This window comes from Abrus precatorius, unplaced genomic scaffold, assembly GCF_003935025.1.
Source record: "Abrus precatorius isolate BTA unplaced genomic scaffold, Abrus_2018 Scaffold7, whole genome shotgun sequence".
NCBI lineage: Eukaryota > Viridiplantae > Streptophyta > Magnoliopsida > Fabales > Fabaceae > Abrus > Abrus precatorius.
In genome coordinates this window covers 12,237,856-12,262,696 of record NW_020874417.1, presented here as the reverse complement: position 1 = coordinate 12,262,696, position 24,841 = coordinate 12,237,856, and the positions used below count along the sequence as shown (strand labels likewise).

General features: G+C 34.9%; 1 protein-coding gene across 3 annotated transcripts; it reads left to right on the top strand.

The window, feature by feature from the left end:
* The first annotated feature begins 12,185 nt into the window (after positions 1–12,185).
* On the top strand, positions 12,186–24,471 carry LOC113870949 (DNA-binding protein SMUBP-2). Of its 3 annotated transcripts, none has more exons than XM_027507546.1 (7): positions 12,186–13,141; positions 13,257–13,565; positions 14,442–14,725; positions 15,183–16,214; positions 17,136–17,304; positions 20,072–20,229; positions 21,063–24,471. In XM_027507546.1, the coding sequence occupies exons 1-7, from the start codon at positions 12,421–12,423 to the stop codon at positions 21,303–21,305; spliced, it is 2,916 nt and encodes a 971-aa protein (XP_027363347.1). In that variant the 5' UTR covers positions 12,186–12,420; the 3' UTR covers positions 21,306–24,471. The 3 variants fall into 3 exon arrangements, with proteins under 3 accessions (XP_027363347.1, XP_027363348.1, XP_027363349.1); XM_027507547.1 differs by having other exon boundaries at positions 12,229–13,141; positions 17,136–17,238; XM_027507548.1 differs by lacking the exons at positions 20,072–20,229; positions 21,063–24,471 and adding an exon at positions 17,401–17,669 and having other exon boundaries at positions 12,230–13,141.
* The last annotated feature ends 370 nt before the right edge of the window (positions 24,472–24,841 follow it).

The following is a 24,841-nucleotide window of genomic DNA, read 5'->3' as shown; positions in this document are numbered from 1 at the left end:
TGTTAGAAGTGGTCGGAATATGCTATTTGATGCTTTTGGAATAATGGATTATGTTAGACCATAAGGTAAACAACTTTATTATTATTATTGAGAAGATGTGCATGTTGAATCGTACGATTGGGCTGAGTCTAACGGTGTCTGACCTCTGGCACATTATATTAATCTGTGTTATGTATAAACTGTTGATGATTTCTATGTCGAGTGTTTGTTAATGATTGTGGTATGTAGATATTGGTTGAACTAGGTTGTAATGAAAAGTGTTAGAGTATTATGAATGAATGAGTTGGTTGGTGGTTCCATGAATTGTTGAATGTTGTGATATTTGAAGCATGTATTTTTATGTTGTTGATAATTGGGTATGCCAAATAAGTGAAACTATGTTATTGATATGAGTGCTTAACTATTTTTAAATAAAGAAAATGTTTTCTATGTGATGAGGTCAATGGTTAACTGTGCCAACTATGGGAAGTTAAGGCACACTGCTAACATGTGTTGGGCTGCTCTTAAAAAGAGTGGCAGTGTAAGCATAAACTAGAGGCCTGGGTCGAGAGGGAGCATGGGGCTGAAGTCAAGTATTCTGAGAAGAATCTTTGTCATGAGCAAAGCAGAAGCTTCACAGTCTGAGGAACTGATTACAGGTAAATGTGTTATTAAGGGCAGACTACTAGATGTGTTGTTTAATTTGGGTGCTATGCACTCATTTATTTTCATGGATTATATGGAGTGTTTGGGTTTATATGTGATGGAATTACAGTGTAATGTTGTGGTGACTACCCCTACGGATAAACTGGTCGTAACCTCGTGGGTTTATTTGAGGTGTTCCATAATGGTGCATGGAAGGGACTTTGAGATAGACTTGATCTATTTGTCTCTTTCCCAATTGGACGTAATTATGGGAATGGATTGGCTAACTGCCAACCATGTTTTGCTGGACTGCAAAGAGAAGACTTTGATTTTTGGTGCGTCAACATCGGGAATCCCTAAACTTTTCAATCAAGGTGCATGAAGAACACGGTAAATGTTAAGGCCTTTATGGTCATGTTCACAATAGAAGTCGAAAGTGGAGTGGAGCTAGAATATATTCCAGTAGTGAGAGATTGCTTGGAAGTTTTCCCAGAAGATGTTTCAAAATTGCTGCCTGAGAAGGAGATAGAGTTAACCATTGACTTCATCCCAAGAGTGAGCCTGATTTCTATCGCACCATATAGGATGTCACCAAGGAATTGGCAGAGGTCAAAAAGTAAGTGGAGAACTTACTACAGAAGCAGTTTGTAAGGCCAAGTGTGTCATCGTGGGGAGCACTAGTTTTCTTGCTGAAAAAGAAGGATGGAAGTATGAAGATATGTGTGAATTACAGGCAATTGAATAAAGTAATGATAAAGAACAAGTATCGCTTCCTAGAATTGACGACTTGATGGACTAGTTAGGGGAAGCTGTAGTGTTTTCAAAGATTGATTTGAGGTCGGGTTACTACCAGATTAGGGTGGAGGATGAGGATGTACCCAAGACAGCATTCAGAAAGCGTTATGGTCACTACGAGTACTTGGTGATGCCATTTGGTGTGACCAATGCGCCTGCTGTGTTCATGAATTACGTGGAAAAAATCTTCCATGAGTTTTTGGATAAATTTGTGGTGGTGTTCATTGACGACATCCTAATTTATTCAAAGATCTAAGAAGAGCATGTCGAGCACTTGAGAATTGTTTTGCAGATTTTGAGGGAGAGGCAATTGTACGCCAAATTCTCAAAGTACAAGTTTTGGTTGTCACAAGTTCAGTTTTTTGGGCATGTGGTGTCAAAGGATGGAATTATGGTATATCCTGCGAAGGTAGAAGAGGTAGCCCGGTGGCCGAGACCTACAAATGTGACAGAAATCCACAATTTTCTAGGACTAGCAGACTATTATAGGAAATTCATTAAAGGATTTTCTAAAATAGCTTTGCTTTTGATGAAGTTGACCCATAAGGGGAAGGAGTTTAAGTGGAGTAGAGAGTGTGAAGCTAGTTTCCTAGAGCTAAAGGAAAAGCTGACTTTAGCACTAGTGTTGGTTCTACCCGATCTGGGATAGAAATTCGATGTATATTGTGATGCGTCTAGACATGGACTTGGGTGTGTTTTGAGGCAAGATGGAAGAGTGGTTGCCTATATGTCAAGGCAATTGCATCCTCATGAAGTCAACTATCCGACTCATGATTTGGTGTTAGCTACAATGGTTTTTGCTCTTAAGGTGTGGAGGCACTACCTTTATGGAGCAAGGTTTGAAGTGTTTAGCAATTACAAGAGCTTGAAGTACTTGTTTGATTAGAGGGAATTGAATATATAGCAGAGGAGATGGATGAAATTCTTCAAGGACTACGATTTCACGTTGTCTTACCATCCTAGCAAGGCAAATGTGGTAACTGACGCTTTGAGCAGAAAGTCATTGCACGTGGCAGCAATGATGGTGAAAGAGATGGAATTGATTGAGGAGTTTCGAGACATGAATCTAGCCATAAAAGTAAGGCTAAGGAGTTTATACCTCAGGACAATGATGATCCACAATGACTTCTTAGTACATGTTCGAGATGCTCAGCAAGGAGATGTCTTCCTGCAAGATATGATGAGACAGAAGAGTGAAGAGAAGGACTTGTAGTTCTATCGTGATGAGAATGGGATGATCAAGTTCCAAGACTAGGTATGTATTCCCCAGGTTAATGAGATGAAACAGATGATACTTGAGGAGGCGTATAAGAGTAGAATAAGTTTCTACACCAGTGCAACCAAGATGTATCAGAACCTCCACAAGAACTTTTGGTAGAATAGAATGAAAAAGGATGTGGTTGAGTATTTGTCGAGATGCTTGACTTGCTAGAAGGCGAAGGTGGAGCACCAACGTCCACTTCAATTATTGCAACCTCTAGAGATCCCCGAGTGAAAGTGGGATAACATTTCCATAGACTTTGTTTCTAGTTTGCCAAGGATCAAGAATAATCATGATGCTATTTTGGTGATAGTAAATCAATTAACTAAAATTGCACATTTCCTCCCAATAGACATGAATTATAAATTGGAGATGCTAGCAGATATGTATCTGAGAGAGATAGTTAGACTGCATAGAGTACCGACTAGCGTGGTATCCGATAGAAGGCGTTGGGAACTAAGTTGAAACTTAGTTTACCTTACTACCCACAAACTAACGGTCAGACTGAGAGGACCATTCAATCCTTGGAGGATTTGTTGAAAGCTTGTGTGATTAAGTAGCAGGAAACTTGGGAAGAGTGTCTACCGTTAGTGGAGTTCACGTATAACAACAACTTTCATGCTAGTATTAGGATGACACCATTTGAGGCTCTGTATAAAAAGAAGTGTATAACTCAATTGTGTTAGCATGAGACTCGAGAGGCTACCCTGTGTGCACCAGACATGATTCATAAGCAAAACAAGTAGATCAAGATGATTAGAAAGAAGATGAAGGTTGCACAAGATTGGAAAAAGATCTACTATGATAAGAGGAGGAAACCTTTAGAGTTCCAGGTAAGTGACCATGTGTTTTTTAAGGTTTCACCTATGACTGAAGTTAGAAGAGCTCTGAAATTTAGAAAGTTGTCTCCTAAGTTCATTGGACCATTCAAAGTACTGAGTAGAATCGGTCCTGCAGTGTACCAGATAGCCCTACCTCTGAATTTCTCGAATCTACATCCGATGTTCCATGTGTCTCAACCCAGGAAGTATGTGTCGAATCTCTCTCACATGATTGTTCTTGACCCGGTTCAAGTGAGAGAGGACTTGTCTTATGATGTATACCCGTTGAGGATTACAGATTACCTTATTAAGCAGCTGAGAGGCAAGGAGATCTCACTAGTGAAGGTGATATAGAGTATGAGTGACAAGGGAGATGCCATATGAAAAACAGAGAGTAGAATGAAAGAGTTATATCTGGAACTATTTTTATAGTTTGATTGAATTTCAGGGACAAATTCCTTAAAGGAAGGAAAAGTTATAACTCCTCAAATTTTGTAATGGTATTTTGTTTATTAATATAAATTGTGGATTTCTATTTGAATGTGTGTTTGACTTGTGTGGTGATGTGGATATGTATATAAATACATATAGATGCGTATATATGTGTATTTTACGGTTGAAATGTGATTGTAGACATATGATTAAGCTAGAATTGATTGGAAACATAGGTTGGTGTGTACTGCAAGGACGTTCTCGCTGTAGGGAGAAGGTCTCAGGAGATGGGGGTGCCTTTATTGTGTTTTCGTTGTAGCGAGAAGCTCCTTGCTATAGCGAAAAGGCAACAGAGAGAGGGTGTTTTCGGGGTGCAATCTCGCTTTAGCGAGATTATGCAAAAACCAGAGTTCAGTTTGGTCTAAAATTTTTGTCGTAATAAGAAGGGTCTCATTGTAACGAGAATATCTCTACTCCTAGGATATTTGAGGGGTTTAGGGTTTGGGAAACTCATTTTCCACTCTTTCTCTTAATCTCTCTTTCAATTCTCTCCACTCTCAAACTATTTTCACCGATTAAATTATTTCCAAAGCTATTTGTGTGCAAGATTGAAGGTTGAGATCATGTTTGAGGCGTTTAGAGGTAAGTTTACAAATTAGGGTTTCAATTTTCGTCCCTCTTCCTTGTTTTCTCGATTTCTCATGGAGTGTTTCATGTGTTTAGGACAAAAATTCATGCGGGAAGTGTTTCCATTGTTGATTTCATGTTGGGTCTTTAATCCGAGGTACGGGAGACTCTGACCTACCTCTTTGAGTTTGAAATCTATTTATAATGTTAGATAATGAAATGTAGTTGAGGTAGAATGCAGGAAAATGTGTATTTTTAATGGAAATTTGTATGAAGTATGATATGGTAATTATTGGGTGATGTGTGTGATGGAATGGTGGTGTGTTTGAGTGTAATATGGCCAATTACGTGTGTACATGCGATGTGTGAAAATGAAAACTATTATGTGATAAAAAAAATGTGGGGGAATGTATGTATTGACATGCCATTAGTTGATGATGAATAATATGAAATGGATGAGAATATGTGTGAATGACATGTTGAGTGTGATTGTGATTGTGATTGTGTTTGACATGTTAGAAACTATGAATGGTTATAGTGATATATTAGGGGTGTGGGAGATAGGGGTGTTAGAAATACCTTGGAGAAGAAACGGTGGTGGTGAAACCAACGGTGAGCGCGGATGCACCACAGGCCACACATTCTTCTCCTGATTCAGCCTGTGACTAACACCTTTGTTAAGGGGCTCGTGACTGCACACGTTGTATTCGTTAGGTGGAGGTTAATCGGCGACTATCTATGGTGTGGAACTGAGTAAGTCCCTAATGTTGAGGACATTGGAAAACTATGATCACAGTGCTACAATGAACGTGGCTAACGTGCAGTGAGCGCACATGTGTGTGTGAAATGATTGAAGGTGCAGTGAGCGCACCTGTGTGTGAATTGATGTGCAAATATATGTGTGAATGGTTGGAAGGAATATATGTTAATGCTGTCAAAGTGTGATTTTATCATATTATTATTTGTTATGAAATGGGAAAGACGAGTCTCTATATTTGTGTATATAATAGTGTAGAAGACTCACCCTTACATTTATTTTTCAAGTGACCAAGATGATCAGCACCAGACTTAGTGAACGAGAGGGATGAAACTGTTATATGACTTAGGAGATTATTTTTGAAAAATTGTGATGTAATTAAATTAGTCTTCTAGCATTTATTTTGATGCAAACTTGTAACTCTCACTTATTTTAAAATACTTTTTTTGAAACTATGTATTGGGAAATCTTTGAATTAAAGTATTATTCCCATTTATTAGGAAATTAATTTATTTGAAAAATATTAAAAATTAAATTAAGGTGTTACAACTACAATGTGTTATTCTTATATTTCTATTTTTATTCTATTAAAAATAGTTTCTTTATCAATAGGGATATTATATTATCCCACCATCATCTTAATTGCCTTGTAAAACTTTGTATTACACTATAAAAAAGATTTTCAAATAAATAAAATTAATACTTCAAAAACAAAAACTTATTATAATAAACCCTTTCTTACATATGTTTTATACAAAGAAAGACCAAATTTTGTAATGAATTCCTTATTAGGAATAGACCTTGTAGAATGGAATTTAGATCATTTAAACAAACAAAAAATATTAGATTTTACAACACAAATGACTATAACAACAATAACCTATAAGATAAAAAGATTTACTGATGAAGTCACAGCTGAAGCTTTAATACAAAGCTTCATGGGACAATTAAGAGGGTGGTGGGACAATATGATATCCCTTATTGATAAAGATATAGGAACATGGTATAATGGTAAACTTACACACTAACAATAATAGCCAAAACAAAGAGGTAATAAGAGATAGAGAGGAAAGAAATGAATGTAGTGTATTATTAAATGAAACCATGTTAATCACCCCTTTATACTAGGTAGATAGATTGTTACTAATTTTGGTAATCACTAACTACTTAACTAACTACAAGCGTGACTATCAAACTTAACAACTACGCCTAATCTGAATTACACTTCTAACACTCTCCCTTAATTTAGATAAGCTAAACTTTTCATCCTTAGCATTGTCCTCACCTCCTTAAATCCGTCAAGCCTTAAAGTCTGGGTCATCACATCAGCAATTTGATCATGTGATCTGCAATGCTCAACTTCCAGGTTCCCTTAGGTCACTTGATCATGTAAGTGATGGAACCTTGTTTCTATATGTTTGGTCTTGCTATGTGATATAAAATGTTTGGCCAAGTTTATGACATATTGGTTGTCTATCATCAGCTTGATAGGCTTATCCTCCCTTAACTTTAGTTCTTCAAGCAGGGATTTCAACCAAACTACTTGGTAAGCACTAAGTGCAACTACTATATACTTAGCTTCACACGTAGATAATGCTAACACTTCTTACTTCTTAGAACTCCAAGATATTGAAACCTTACAGTATAGGAATACATGTCCTGCTATACTCTTCTCCTCACCAGGATCTTTCTTCCAATTTGAATATGTGAATCGCAACAAATCTGCATCAGAACATCTTGTTTTGTTGGATACAAAACTCCAAATTCTAAGGTCCCCTTCACATATCTCAACACATGTTTAGCAGCTAGCATATGCGACATTCTTGACTACTGATGATTCCAACATCATAACATATATCTGGCCTACTATTATATAGATATATGAGTGAGCCAACAATATGCTTAAAAAGGGTTGCATCCACTACCCTCTCATCACTATCCTTTGAGTGTTTTAATTGAGCCACAGCAGGTGTTGCAACAGAATTACACCTTGCTATGTTAAACCTTTCTAGTATGTTCATGGCATACTTCCTTTAATGCACAAAGATTCCTTACTTTGTACAAACAAACTCTAGACTTAGGAAGTGTGACAATCTTCCTAAATCTGTCATCTCAAACTTATTCTTCATTATCTGCTTGAACCTTTCAATCTCTTCCTTGTTGGATCCTATCACTAACAAATTATCTACATATAGATAAAGTATTAGTAACCTGTCAGCAAAAATACACCTCACATACACTCCATGTTCACTTTTGCACTTCAAGAACTTTTATTGTGCCAGGTAACTATCAATTTTTCTGTTCCATGCTCTTGGAGATTGCTTCAATCCATAGAGACTCTTCTTCAATTTGTAGACTTTATCATACTGTCCTTTGATCTCAAATCTTAGAGGTTGAGTAACATACACCTCCTCATCAAGCCATCAATTGAAGAAAACTAATTTTACATCTAACTAATGCAAGGACCATCCCTTGTAAAAAGCCACTGCTACCACCAATCTAATGGTTTCAATCCTTGTAACCAAGGCAAATACTTCATCAAAATCTATTCCATGTTGTTGCAATAATCCCATAGCAACCAGTTTAGCCTTTTCCTTTGCAACTTCACCATTAGGCTTCTCTTTCACCTTATAAACCCATTTGACATCAATAGGCCTCTTGTTTGGAGGATGTTGTACAAGTTACCATGTCTGATTTCTCTCTATGACATTCAATTCTTCCTACATAACATCTTTTCATCTTGTTTCCTTCATTGCTTACTCTTAAGACACTGGTTCTAACTTAACCAACAGTGACAAATAGACAAGATCATTATCATCATTCACTTCATTATCTCTTATAAGCTCAAAATCATTAAGCCACTTAGGCTAAGTTCTATCTCTTTGTGGCCTACCAGTAGGAACGTTGATAGGAGCATAAACAATCTCTTCCTAAGACTGATGAGTACCTTCACAAGCTTGGTCTGGATTAGCTTCTGCATCAGCACTATGATCATTAGGCTTCTTTCTTTAGAATTGATCCAACACTTACCATTTTCAGTTTATGGCATGTATTCCTAATTCCAGCCTCTACCTTCATAAAAAATTACATCACTACTAACTATCACCTTCTTTCTAACAGGATCAAACAACCTATGAGCCCCAATACAATAATACCCTATCATCACCATTGGTTCACCTTTGTTGTTAAGCTTTCTTCTTTTCTGATCAGGGACATGCTTGAAGTACAAACAACTAAATATTCTAAGGTGTGCAACATTGGATTTACTTCCAAACTATGCTTCCTCATATGTGATACTATCAAGCCTCTTAGAAGGGCTTTTATTCATAAGGTAGGCACTAATTGTGACTGCTTCCCCTTAGAATTGCTTTGACATATTATAACACTTTAACATGTTTCTAGTGATGTTTAGAATAAATTTGTTCAACCTCTCTATAATGTCATTGTGTTGTAGAGTGTAAAGAGGAGTAACCTCATGCATAATCCCTTCCTTTTGACATAAAGTCTCAAATTCCTAAGATGTGAATTTACTACCACCATCTGTCCTTAGAGTTTGGATATGCAATCTTGATTACTTTCAACTACTGCCTTGAACTTCTTAAACATGTCACTGATATAATTCTTTCTATTTATCAATTAAATCCATATTTTTCTAGTGAACTCATCTATAAAATAGACAAAGTACAAATTACTTCCTATTGATTCCACTTTAAATAGCCCACATACATCTAATTATATGATCTTTAATCTTGCTTTTGCTCTGAGAGGAACATGATTTATGACAGATTTCCTTGGCTCCTTTGACACACAACAACCATCACACACTCTATCAGGTTTGACGATTCTAGGTATCCCTAAAAGCATTCCTTTTGAGTGCAATTTGCTTAAGCTTTTGGAGTTTAGATGACCCAACCTCTTGTGCTACAACCAACTATCAGTTTCTTCAGTGACTGATAAGCAACTTAGCTCCAGATTTACTAGAATTTTGATCTTAAAGGTCCTGTTTTTGGAGAGAGAAACCCTTAAAACCAACTTTCCATTCTTATCGAAGAGTTTCAATAGGTTATATGACATAGTTGCTTTGTAACTCTTCTCAAGTAACTGTCCTAGATTGAGCAGATTGTTTCTCATGGTTGGAACATACAAAACATCATAAATGCAGGATGATCTTCTGTCTTTCTTCTAGATCAAAACCTTCTTTATCCCTTCAACTTTAATGATGTTGTTATCAGCAAATCTAACCTTACTCTTTATATTAGCATTCAGGTCCACCAATCAATCTTTCCTTCCTGTCATATGGTTGCTACAACTAGTGTTAAGGTACCAAGTACTAATCCTCACTGCCACAATTGTCAAATGCAATTGTAACCATGAGTAAGACATAATCATCATCTGATTCAGCATCTTGAGCTAACTTGGCTTCATTATCTCTTACTTTCTTTTACTTAGAATTCTTACACTCACTTGAAAAATGGCCCCATTCTTGACACCTATAACACTGGATATTCTTCTTACTCTACTTTTTCTTAGCACTTTTGTCTTGAGCACCTGTCTTGCCACCTAAGTCAAGATGATTCTGGTCACAACAATCTTACTTAGTATTGCCTTTAGAGTTCTTTGTCCCTTTGTTGCTCCATTATCCCTTATGCTTCTTATTACAGTCACTATTACTATTATTCTTTTGAGCAAACAAGGCTTGTACAACTTCTTTCTTATGGTTCTTTCAAGAATTCATTGCTCATGAGCTTCGAGTGAGTATTGCAATTCGTCTAGTTTCATTTTTTCTAGATTCTTAGACTATTCTATAGCTACCACAATATGATCAAATCTAAAATTAAAGGTTCGAAGTACCTTCTCAACCACTAATTAATCACTCAATGTGTCTCCACACGATCGTATTTGGTTTGTGATGGCTTGCACACATCCAAGATACTCAACAACTCCTCTTTGTCATGCATCTATAGCAACTCATACTATCTTCGCAACGTTTGCAACCTGATCTTCTTCAACTTGTCAGAACCAGCATACACCTTAGCAAGAGTTTCTCATGCTTGCTTTGCAGAGGTTGCAAAAGCAATTTTGTGGAAGTTCCCTGCATCTACACACTAATGAATTAGAAAAAGTGCCATGCAATCTCATTTCTTGGCATCTTTGAACATCTTTTCTTGAGCTTCGGTTGCATCATTTGTAAGATCTTGCAAACTAGTTTTAACAAAGTCAAGAACTTCTTGCATGTCGAAAATTACCCTCATTTGGATGCACCACTTGTCATAGTTATTCTCTTCTAAGATTGGCAAATGCGTTGGAAAATTGTTGCCATTGTAATCACGTAGCTCCTTCTTCTCCCTTGGATCGAAAAAACTGAGAGCTACTGATACTACTGTAGGAACCTAGTACAATGGCAAGTTTACACACTAACAACAGTAGCCAAAATAGAGAAGCAATAGGAGATAGAAAGGAAAGGAATGAATGTAATGTATTATTAAATGAAACTGGGTTAATCACTCGTTTATACAAGTTAGACAAAAGGCTACAAATTTGAGTAACCACTAACTACCTAATTATAAACATGACTACCAAACTTGACAGTTAAGCCTAATCTAAATTACATTTCTAACAAACTATTTTTAATAAAATGAAACAAAAAAATATAAAAACAAGTCCTGGTAGCAACTCTTATTTTCACTATTATATCACATTTTATTGAGAATCATCTTTAAAAAAAATATATCCAATATATATATATATACAAACACATACAAAAATAGAACAAATAGTTAAATTCTCAAACTTATTTTTACTAAAAAATATTTACATCTATATTCAATCAAATATTTATGCATTTAATTTTTTTGTAATATCTGAATAAATTGAAATGAATTTTTCTTAATCTTATTTGACTTTAAAATTTTGATAAAATTATTTTATTTTAATTTGAATTCACCCTAATCAATATAGGATAACATATATGACAAAATTATGTAGATTCTATTTCTATTTACAAATATTATACATCAATAGTATTAATATTAAAATTATCTATATTATTAATCATATATAGAAATATAAAACTAAATATAAATACATAATCTTGTTATGTAAAAATAATGCTAGTATTGTTCTCTTTGTAAGATATTATTTATTATTAACTAAAATTTATTAAAAATTATAAATATTATGTAAGTTTTACTTTTTCTCACTCATAAATTAATATATTTTTTAATTTTTAATAAATTTTAATGAGTATATTATTAGCCTTCCTCTTCGTTAAATCCAAAAATCTTATTACATATATATAATTATTTAAAAGTATAACTTTAATAGAATATAAAACATTAAACTAGGTTCAAACAATTCAAAGTATAAATGAAATCTGGAAAATCTAACTCCGGAGTTAGGAGGAGTGATAAACCCTTTTTTTCTTAGAATATTTCAACTTTTAACATATCATGTACATTACCAGCTCATGACCTCTCCAAAAAAAAGATATGCATTTTTGTTGAAAGAAAAATAACGTACGTAATCTACAGAATAAAATATAAAACAATTGTCATTAGGAATATTAAATTTAACTCAAAACATTATCGTCCACAAAATAATTTGTCGTGATTTAAATAATTTATTTTAATTTTGTAATTCAAGTTTTTTTTTTAAAAAAATATCTGTATAAAGGTTGAGGATTTGTTAATTATATAAAAAATAAGAAGCGAGAGAGTGGAACATAGAACGGGAAAGGAACACGTCAGCGGAAAGTAAAAGGGCAAAACAGAGCCACGCCACAAAATCGTAGCAGCCAATGAGAGGAGGAGCTGGGATCTTGGCTCGGCCGTGTGTTGTTAGAAGAAGTTGTACTCATTCTATCCTTCTCTTCTTCTTTTCTTTTCTTTTTCGTTAAAAATCTCACTCACTTTCTTTTCTTCTGTCACATAAATGAAAAGATGTAAAATAAATAAACCACTTTCCTTCCTCGCCTCAAATGCAGTTCGCGGTTCAAATTCAAAAGCCCCTCTTTGTCTACCCGCTTCTGTAATAAAATAAAATAGAAAAACCTTTGGAATCGTTATTCAATCACTCCGTTGAGTATGGTTTTCTGAATCGCAGCAATGGAAACAGCGCTCACTTGCTTCTTCTGTAGTCGAATCCCAGCGAAAGCGAAATTGGGGGCTGCAAGTGAGCACTTCCGTTGCAATGCCTCTGGACACGTGTCCTTTTCTTCCATTGGCTCATTCTGCGGTAACATTGCGTATACCATGTCCATGTGCTCTTTGTCCCCTTCGTTTGTAACCCACAGGCACAGGCTCAGGCTCATTCGAAGTGAAACTAAGCTTCGCAGTAACACCAAAAGTAGAAGTGGTAGAAGAAGAAGTGGTTTTAATAAAAGTGGGTCTTCTCAGTCTGAGGCAGTGAGCAATCCCAGTGAGAACAGCGTGGAAGGGGGTAGTGGTATCCATCAGAATGGAGACCCTATTGGGAAGAGGGAACTGGGTAAGAGTGTGATGAGGTGGATTCGTGATAGCATGAGGGCTATGGCATCTGATTTTGCTTCAGCAGAGTTACAGGGAGAGTTGGAGTTCTCAGAGCTGAAGCAGCGCATGGGGCCAGGTCTCACTTTTATCATCCAGGCTCAGCCATATCTGAATGCGGTTCCTATGCCCCTTGGTCTTGAAGTTATCTGCTTCAAGGCCTGCACCCACTATCCCACTCTCTTCGACCATTTCCAGAGGGAGCTTCGTGATGTTCTTCAAGACCTGCAGACTAAGTCCTTGATTCAGGACTGGCGACACACTGAGTCTTGGAAACTGTTTAAGGAGCTCGCCAATTCAGGTTCCTATTTACGGTTACATCAACATTTTTTTTGTTTTTTGTATTGCATTGCTCTCACAAGAGTAATTCAGTAAACAGGGGCTGAGATTGAGATTTTAGGATGGTTCTTTTGCAGCTCAGCATAGGGCGGTTGCGAGAAAAATAACGCAGCCCAAGGCTGTTCATGGCGTTTTGGGAATGGATGTAGAAAAGGTGAAAGCAATGCAGCACAGGATTGATGAATTTACCAACCGCATGTCAGAACTACTTCGTATTGAAAGGGATGCTGAATTGGAGTTTACTCAGGAGGAGTTGGATGCTGTTCCTAAACCTGATGATGCTTCTGATTCTTCAAAACCGATTGATTTCTTGGTTAGCCATAGCCAGTCTCAGCAAGAACTCTGTGACACCATTTGTAATTTAAATGCCATCAGTACCTCTACAGGTCTTCTCCTTTCCCTCTTTTCATCTCACTTTTCAGAAAAAATGCTTTGAGTACATCAAGGTCTTTCATTGACTCTGCTTTTGAAATTTAGCATTTCATTAATGTATGCATGTGCTGTAAAAGAAGTTGAACTGTTGGCATGCTTATGACTTATGAGTTATATGATATGAGGTAAAGTCTATGAGAGGTGCTCAAATAAATTACATACCTAACAAGCTTCATGTATATGACTTATACGCTTTTGCTTGAGGGGAAGTGTCAATGTTACTATGTAAATAATGTTTAGGTTCATCGTATAGGAATAACCAAAGCATGTAATTTTGGTAATTAAGATCATTGTATTATTATCATTGTTCTCCTATAGTATTCAGTTATTTCTGTTCAATAGTAACAGGGTTTTCTGTAAATGCCACTTCTCTCTCTCTCTCTCTCTCAACAACAGCAAACAATAATGTTTATTCTCAAATACATACATTGCCTCTGTTTATGGCTCATTGTTTTGAAAAATCTCTGTATTCACCTATTAATATCTGTACTAAAAGGTTAAGAATTTTACATATACTTATGGAGGAAATAAGCAATATTAACATGAAATTTATTTATCCAAACTCATTTCTGCAGGTTGTTAATTGATTAATAATTTATTTAAATGTTTTGTTAGTTGAGCTTTTTATGGATGGATGGATGGATAGATAGATAGGTGTGCGCTGATAATACAGTATGTAGTATTGGCTTAAAATATATGTTGCAGAGATTAGAAAATAGATATACGTGGAAGGTAGACTCAGTCCCAGATGAACCTTGATTCATCTAGACATAGAATGTAAATCATAATTACAATGTGATCTGGTATGATCCTATTTCATGTGTAAACAGGTCTGGGTGGAATGCATTTGGTGTTGTTCAAGGTCGAAGGGAACCACCGGTTACCACCTACCACACTTTCACCTGGAGACATGGTTTGTGTGAGAACATGTGACAGCAAGGGTGCAATTACAACTTCTTGCATGCAAGGATTTGTGAACAGTCTTGGGGATGATGGCTATAGTATTACAGTTGCTTTAGAGTCACGCCATGGTGATCCTACATTCTCTAAACTATTTGGGAAGAGTGTGCGCATTGACCGTATTCAAGGACTGGCTGATACACTAACGTATGAGGTATTGAAATCTACTGTGATTTCTTGAAAGGGAGCCGCAAATTCTATTGAGAGGGTAATGAGTGTCTACTATTTGTGCTTAACCAAGTACAATAAAATAGAATCTGTGGTATCTAAGAACGTGAATAACTAAACTAATATATCGTGATTGGGGGAATATGTAACAATGAATTTGATTACCATTTTGTGGGGTTTGAAGGTACATTTCCTGGTTACTTCATTCGGAGACTAACTTTGGAAATGATAGACCCGGTAATATGGTTAAAAGTGTTAACTACCCAGCCCCTACTTTCTGTATCTAAAAAATACTTCTACATTCTAGAGATCAGTCTTAAACAGATTTACATAATTTGACTGTGATGGTTCTGTTTGTTAATTTCATTAAAATTTTACTGCTTAGCTCGCTGATTATATGTGTACATATACACATCTTTTTAGTAATCTTATGACTTTTCCAGCGCAATTGTGAAGCCCTGATGCTGCTTCGGAAGAATGGTTTACGAAAGAAGAATCCTTCAATTTCTGTTGTTGCTACACTGTTTGGAGATGGGGAAGATGTTGCGTGGCTTGAGAAGAATTATTTGGCCGAATGGGCTGAAGAAAATTTGGACGGAATATTAGGAAGTGAAACTGTAGATGATTCTCAGCGTAGAGCAATTGCACTAGGTTTGAATAAAAAGAGGCCTGTATTGGTTATCCAAGGGCCTCCTGGTACAGGTAAGACTGGTTTGCTCAAGCAACTTATAGCATGTGCTGTTCAGCAAGGTGAAAGGATTCTGGTTACAGCACCAACTAATGCAGCTGTTGATAACATGGTTGAAAAGCTTTCAAGTGTCGGATTAAATATCGTGCGGGTTGGAAATCCAGCTCGTATATCAAAGACAGTGGGATCAAAGTCTTTGGGAAAAATTGTAAATGCTAAGCTTGCAAGCTTTCGAGAAGAATATGAGAGGAAGAAGTCAGATCTAAGGAAAGATCTAAGACATTGTTTAAGGGATGATTCACTGGCTGCGGGTATACGCCAACTTCTTAAACAGCTGAGTAGGTCACTGAAGAAAAAGGAAAAGCATACCATTAATGAAGTCCTCTCTAGTGCTCAGGTTGTGCTTGCCACTAATACTGGAGCAGCTGACCCTTTGATTCGAAGGCTAGATACTTTTGACTTGGTTGTCATAGATGAAGCCGGACAGGCAATTGAACCCGCATGCTGGATTCCTATATTGCAGGGAAAGCGCTGTATTCTTGCTGGTGATCAATGCCAACTTGCTCCTGTCATATTATCTAGAAAGGCCTTAGAAGGTGGTCTTGGAATATCTCTACTGGAGAGAGCTACAACTTTGCATGAAGGGATTCTCACCACCAGGTTAACAACACAGTACCGTATGAATGATGCAATTGCTAGTTGGGCTTCAAAGGAGATGTATGGTGGATTATTGAAGTCCTCTGAGACTGTCTTTTCTCATCTTCTTGTAGATTCTCCTTTTGTTAAGGTATTATGCCCATCAAAAATATCTCCATTTTCATTTAAGTAAAGGTTTCTATTTACATCATGTCCTAAACTCAGACCTTATTCCTGTTGTTTGTTTTATCTTGATGGCCTTCAATTTCTAGGGATGCTACTCAAAACCATTCAAGCTGTTTAAGAAGGTTCTATAAAAGTAATCTTCTTTTCATCCAGTGTGTTTTTCCTTTGGAAGAGTGGAGGTATAAGAATTAGGTAAGGGAGGGAAATTAAGTATTCCTGTAAGGATCAAACCCCCTGAAATGTCTCACTTCCTTCTCAAAGACTGATCCTTGTACCAGTTGCCGTGGAATCTTGTTGGAAACATTATGTTTATGATAAATCAGATGCATGCTGAGATCCATGCATTTTACACATCAGGGGAATGAAGTAAGCATTCCACTGGTGAGGGAAGGGTAGAGGAGGAGGGGAGAGAGAGCTTATTTCTACTTCTAAAATGTAGAGTGCCAAATGAATAGGCTATATTACCTATGAGGCTTACTGGCAATTTTTTAAGATGAAATTGGCAACAATTGCCCTAAAACCTCCCTTGAGCAAAATTGTTGAACCATATTTTTACAACTTGTGCAGCTTAAGAATAGTTTGATGCAATATTGGGTAGCCTAAGCTTCTTAATAGACAACATGTAATGCTGCAGATGTACAATTCACAAGACTTTTCATGTAGGGTTATGTCAAGAAATACTCTTTATAGCAATTGAAGAAAGGGCTGTTGTTCGTTACAATTTTATGGACTGTCTTAGCTGTTCTGTTATATTTTGAATTACCTATCCTTGTGTCAAGGAAATGTATGATCGTATTTTGATCCTTATCCGTACCATTTTCATTTTCATTTACTTTTACTAATTCCTATAACATGAATGGAAAGTTTGACCTTGCGGTTGTTGCAGCGTACTTGGATAACGCAGTGCCCACTGCTATTGCTTGATACTAGAATGCCATATGGAAGTCTGTCGGTTGGTTGCGAAGAGCATCTAGACCCAGCTGGAACAGGTTCATTTTATAATGAAGGAGAAGCTGATATAGTTTTGCAGCATGTCTTTTCCTTAATTTATGCTGGTAATCACAGTTGACTCCTAAAAGTTTTTCCGTTTGGTTATAGCTTATAACGTAAAAAAACATTTTCCCTTCTGAATGTTTTATGGTATTAACAAAAAATTGTAAGAAAAAGGTACATTTACCATACCGAAGGATTTCACAGGCAGACAATAAATGGTACCATTTGCCCATTCTTTGGTCACTACCCGTGAGCTCTAGTACTTATAGTGAATGGAGACGCATGACCATGTGTGGCACCACCAACACCTAAACACTGAAAAATCATGGCCTGTTACAAAGGGTGTTTGGTATCCATACCTTGGTGCATTAATCTATTCTCTTCATAGGCCAAAATCTGATCTTATGACTAGGTCATTCATTCATGCCTTGATATATGCTTCTAAAATTAACTGTCTTGACATGTATGCTGTGGATGTGGAAATTAAGGTTTTATCATTTTCCATTTACAAGTAAACTAAGTACAGTATAAATAAAATAAGAATCATAAGATTATATGTTTGCTTTAACCATATTCTGGTACTTATTTGATTATTCTTCTTTTCTACATATTCTACCTCTATTGATGATACTTTACAATGACCCTTTTGTCAAACTTGGTTAGAGAATTTCTAGACAAGCTTCATATCATCTACAGAAATTTTTAAAATTTTAGTTAGTTCTGTTATCAATTTAAAAAAGAAAAAAAAACCATGTTTCAATTGGAATCACGTATTCCACCATAGGATTCTTCACCAAAAATAAAACCACCCAATTGTCTATTTACACTTGTTTATTTTTCTTGGGTTGTATTCAATCTTGTACATTGAACAAAACAATTCTCGCATCATATCCATAGTATTTGAAATCATTACTATCAATCACATTGCTTAATGCTTACTTTTTATTAATTTAGGGTCCTTTTAGTTACTTTGCATCATAGTTATCAACCCCGGATAGCAATGTACAGTGGCCATCTCTAAAAACACTATAGCAGGATAGTGGAAAGTGAGATGGCCACTAGTTTAAATATTGTAATACATACTAAATAATATATGCCACACCCAAAATTTAAGAAATCCATGATAAATAATAAGTCACAGTATACACACAAACACCATCAATCTAAGAGCAATAAGAATGGAACACAAGAAACAAAAACAGTTTTGGTAAGTGTGAAGGAACAGAGGTCAAAACAGAGTTAACTTTAGGTGTGAACACCAAATGGTCAAGGAAGAAGGTTTTTGAATCCTATTATGACATTACGTGCATATTTTTGTGTTTTGCATACTGGATATCGACAGGTCATATTAAAAAGGGAAAATTACAGAACAGGAATTATTAAATAAATATTTCATGTTAAGTGATTAATAAAAAAAAAACTTAGTTTGAGCAATGTTGTGTGTCCAGGCTTGTATACCGATCTATTAGTTTTAGTAAGAATACAATCAATCAAGAATCTAATCACTAGCAAACTAACAGCAAACAAATACAGATGACTAAAATCCAATTTTCTTAATATTAACAATTTCAAAAAGTAGTTAACGATATAGCTACTTTTTCAACATTGTTAATTACTTGAGTGCTTATAATTTGGGTTAGGGCAGAGAGAGAGACCATCTTGTCAAATTGTAAGGAAGTTAGGGCCTTTGGATTAAGATGAACAACCCCTCAAAGAACTGCAGTGTTCTGTCATTGTAATTTGGGTTATTCCTAATTATTCTTAAGAAGATACCCAATTTCCATCCATCTGCTTGGTAAATCATCTTCAAGTTCAATATGTTTCCAGCATTCATGCTTCTAGACTTTAGCCGTGGATGGTTTTCTTGCATAACTATTCGTGCTTGCAGATTTTCACATTGTCATTTCATTGTTAATATATGAATCTGAACTAGGAAAAAGAAGTGCATAATGCAAATTCTGTGCATGATATAATGTAATGTAATGAAATGAGATCTTCTGTATCTGTACTCATGAGGAAAGCTAGCAACATTCTCACTGATTGACACTATTTTCAACACATTATTATTAGGTGAAATCCATTGATTGGGGTCCCACTAAATGATGTGTCCCACTCCATATTTCTTAGTTGTATATGATTAAGGAATGCTAGCAACACACTCTCTAATACACTCTTTTAACACACTCTTAACTATTGACTAAAATTTATTGAAAATTACAAAAGTATAAGAGAGAAACATAATTTAGAAGTAAGAAAAAATGTGACCTACATGATTTTTATAGTTTTTAATGAATTTTAGCCAATAGTTAGGACTTAGGGGTGTTAAAAAGAGTGTGTTAGAGAATGTGTCTAGCATTCTTCATATGGATTTAGTGGAAAGAGTGTTAAAAAGTTTGTTGCCAATTTCGCTCTACTACTCCTTCCAACCCTGCTTAATATTTGAGCATATTACTTTTAACCCAAGAATGGACATTACTGCATATTATTTTATGCTATCATATTTTGCAATGCAAGTTCTAAGCCTTTCAAAGTTTTGAAATCTTGTTACACAACTTATTTGTCATTTTTGTTTGCTGATGTAAGGTTTTCTTGTTTAGTTGAATCTGAACTGTGGTCATTCGCTAGTGTAGTGCAATCCCTCAATATTCAGGCATATTATTTTTAATCCTAGGAAAAAGAAAAGATATTACTGTGTACCATTTTGTGTTTTGATACTTCTGAAATAAGTTGAGTCTTTCAGAGTTTTTGAAATTTTGTGATGCAACATATTTGTCATTTGTGTTTTTTCTAATGTAAAATTTTCCTTGTTAATTTCAATCTGAAATGAAGGTGTTAGCCCAACTGCTATTGCAGTGCAATCCCCTTATGTTGCTCAAGTACAACTTTTGAGGGACAAGCTTGATGAGTTTCCAGAAGCTGCAGGTACTGAGGTTGCAACCATTGATAGTTTTCAAGGTCGAGAAGCTGATGCTGTAATTTTATCCATGGTATGATCTGAATCCAATCTTTAGATCCATCTTTTAAACATTTTCTGGTTGATGAATAAATAAATTTATTACTTGATTAAAAAATAAATGTTTGAGAAGCGTTAATAAGATATCATCTCCGGTTATCAATAAAAAGTTCAAACATTATCATAATACAACCTTAGGTTGAAGCCAGTCATAGAAAGCCCCTTCTGTCCTATTCCAATTGAACGTGTCATTATAGTGCAATCGTTTGCTCAAGTCCCTCAGGAATTATACCTCCTCTCCAGAAACCATGAAATTTTGTCAGTTTACTTTAATCACCACATTGCAAGAATGGTTCTTATTTCTCATATGCCCCCGTATGCAAGAGTTTTTCTGTGCTTGAGGCATGGACTTGGGCCCACTTTACCTTAGGGTGAAATTTTAATTTTACAATGAAGAATAGAGTTAACGAAGAACAAACATTTAACCACTTGGTCAATACACACTGTCAATGACCAACTTCTGAATGCTTAAAGCTGTTAGGTGTTAACTCACTCCTTAAGCATTCATACCATCACTAATCTTGCTGCCATTATGTCCTCTTTTAATTCATGCTTTCATTTATACTTGTTCATGATTAACTTCTGCAATTGGGTAGATATGTAACATTCTTCCTTGATGAGATAAGTGATCAATTACTCCCAGTTTGACTATCGAACCTTCACATCCCGAGACACTTGATCCATCTAGGCAGTTCTGAATTTGAAAACCACTTTGCTGAGATATTTATCTGGTACTGGTCTTCCACATGAACTGGTATAGTCTGACTTGTTCCCCTTTTTACAAATGATAATAAAACAATATAATAGGTACGATCAAACACGATGGGAGCTGTTGGATTCCTTGGGGATAGCAGAAGAATCAATGTTGCCATCACGAGAGCACGCAAACATTTAGCTGTGGTCTGTGACAGCTCAACTATATGCCACAATACCTTCTTAGCAAGACTTCTGCGTCATATAAGACATTTCGGTAGGGTGAAGCATGCAGAACCAGGTAGTTTTGGAGGGTATGGACTCGGGATGAATCCCATTTTACCTTCCATTAATTAGTGTGCAACATTTGCATGAAACATATTTTTCTCTTTGGGGTGGGGGCGGGGGGATTGGAGGGGATTCATAGGTTTTTTTTTTTTTTTTTCGTGGTCAAAACTTGTATAGTTGTATAGCAATTCAAAAATTCAAGATTTGTAGGTCCTATTAAGTACAACTCATGCATGAAAATAATGGAACAAAAGTTCATTGAACCCTCCAAATTTGGATGTAATGATGTATATTAAATATTGTTTCAATGAATTGCAAATCACAATTGCCAATTGCCAGGGTATACATTATTTTATGGGAAGTAGGGATGTTCATTATTGACTTTGACAAACCCGATAATTCAAATCAAGTCGATTCAATTAAAATTAATACGAAATAGTTTGATTAATTAACTTATTTTCCCTTAAAACTTAATTAAATTAGTAAACAGATTAATATTTGGACTTCATCTTTTAACCTGAACTAGTCACAGGATCAAGTTTTTTAAAAAATAAATAAATTTATACATTTTAGACTACAGTGTTTATCTATTATATGCTTTTATCCATTTTTTCATTCATTATAACCTTAATTGTCTAGCGTTATTACGCACTTGAATTAAGAATTAATTATAAAATATTTATCGCATCAAACAAAAGTTTAATAATCTTTTTCTTTCTCAATAAAATCTAATCACTTTTAGATGTTTAAAATAAAACATAAGGATTGATATTAACAAAATTGTACAAAATTTAATATAAAAGGTAACGAATTTTTCATGCACTCGATGGATAAGAAATGAAAGTAAGAAACAATAATTGTGAAGTTATACTAGTTGAGTAATAAAATTTAGTGTTATAAAAATCGGCTTAGACCAGCCGGTCAAACCAATTAAGCCAGAAACTGAATGTCATTTTCAGCATGACGCTGGTCTTCATCCATTTTTGTTGCAAGATGTCGTTGCTGGAAGAAGATGAAACTTTGAGGAAACAAAGGAGAGAGGATTTCTCTGTGTGAAACGAATATGGAAGAGAGAAAGCAGAGAGAAAAGTGATTTGCCTAACCATTTCCGAGAGTCTAATTATGTACAAATAAGATATTAGCAATAACGACACCCTTAAAAATGATTATCCTATTTAATTGTATAAAAATTAAAGCATTTATTTTATTCCTAAAAATTTGATATTTATTGTTTGTGAGAAAGGTTATTTTTTTAAAAATAATAAGTCTTATAAAATATTTTATCTTTCATCATTTTCTAAAATTAAAGAGAAAAAAATACAAGAATTTTACCAAATAAATATAGATTTATAGATGAATTTTTAAAAAGTTATAAACAAATTTTAATATTATAAACAAATTTATAAATAGGTAAGACTCGTTTCTTTTTTTCTTATTTGTAAGTCATACAAACAGATTTTTATGCTCGTATATAATTTATAAACAATTTTATTAACAACTTTTACTATTTAAAAAGTTACATAAAGATATATCTATTTGTAAATTATTAAAAAAAAAAGCCTAAATTTTTAAAATTTAAATGAATTTTATTGTTTGTAAATTTATAGAAAGATTTGGCCATGTGTAATTAACAAAAATTTATTTGTAATTTTTTATTTTTTTGTCTATTATTTGTACTTATATAATTATTACTCCTTGTTGCTAATTATCATAACCATTGGTAGGAAAGTTATGAAATGTATTAAAATTTAAAAAATAATTACAAAATTATAAATTAAAATATCATTATAATAATAAAAGTAAACATCTAAAATGATAATATGAAAATAAAATAACAAAGTTCGAAACAATACAAAAGTAATCACGAGTACCTGATGTCATCAATATGATCATTGGTACAAGTCGTCAGCATCATCATCATCATAGATAGAGGATGAATGTCACATCACTCCAAAAACTGGTAGTGTTAGAGCTAGTAGGAGAGGAGTGGATCTATTCGCTCTCATAAGTTCAAAGTATACATGCATCTGTTGCATCTACATATACTATTGTTGCACCACCCTTTACATCTTCAATGCCACCTTTTTCTTAGCATTCTTTTCTCCTTATTCTTTTACATCTCTTTATTTTGCTTTTATGGCTCTTCATTTAGGGCATGGACTTTAGTGCCATGTCCTTTACCTCCTCAACAAACTCTAGGGCTTTTATAAAGGTCGCCCACCGTTTATGACCATATATCGTCCTCATCAACAAACTCTAGGTCCTCAATAGATGCAACCTCCAGCCTCTGAACATAGTTAGCCTACAATTTAGTGCAAATAATTATATATTAGGCTCAAAAAATATTTTTTAAACTTTTAATCAAAAAATATAATGTGAGTAACTATACTTACATATGTTGCTTAAGATCATGAATCAACCCCCACAATTTTGTCTCCCTTGCAAGTGCATTTCTCCTTGAACACTTCTCTATATGTAAGTGGTCTCTTTAGCAACTTCTCCTGCAATTCCAATTAATAAACCTCTCAAAGATAAATTGAATAATAAAAATTTAAAACAAAATAAAAAAATCATTAACCAAGTTAGCCTTAGTGTTGGCCAAAATAATAGAGCCACCAAAATGTAGTAGGCCACCTTTATTGGATGCCCTATTTGTCTTGTTATTTATGATGAAATTTTGAAACTTAGTTGTATGTCAATATTCCTTCCTATAAGACATGAAGGAAGTGAGATACTATCTAATTTATAGATGACGAATCCTGACAGCCTCAATGTACATTTGTCTTAATCAATTTGTAGTTTGACTCTCTCAAGCCTTGAAAATTTTCTTCTTGTCCTGGCAGGAATAGAGAAGTGGTTCTACATAAATAGAAATTAATTAATACAGGTAAAAAAAGTTAGAGATCTAATTATACTTAAAATAAATCAATTAACTTTTATTAACTTTCAATCATTGTACCACTCCAATCAAAACTGGTATAAGGCGCATCATACATCTTTTTAATGGTATTCATGACCTAGTCCTTCTGCGGTGGATACCAACTAAACACATAATAAAGATATATTATATAGTGGATAATGACAACATAAAATAAGACAATTATGTTAACATTCACATGAAATAAATTTTTGCGTCATATTTGGTAAATATCTTCTTATCAAGTGGATCCATCCCATCTCAAACTTGGAAGTGTTCTCGAGGGTGTCTGGGTTTGTGATTAGTGCCCAGAGGAAGATGCAACAACAATGGATCCTTCACTTGTGCGCTGTGTAGAGGGGACGATGTGACAAATGTAATCGGCAGTGCAGGCTGTGAAACTCGCTGTATTGGCGGGAGAGGAGGTACATACTTACCATTTTCAACTGGTGTGGAGGTGGAGGGAAGGAGTGCTACCACTGATAAGTTCATATTTTTATATATTTTATGACTTATATTTATACACTTAAAACTTCATTTTATATATATTTACGCTAATTATGTTATTAATTGTTACAATTTAGCTGGAAGTTGTTATTAATGCATTATTGAGATATTCTGAATGAAAATTAAATATTTTTAGTCCTTGGCTATGCTATGTGAAGCTGAGTTTGAATTTTGAATTTAA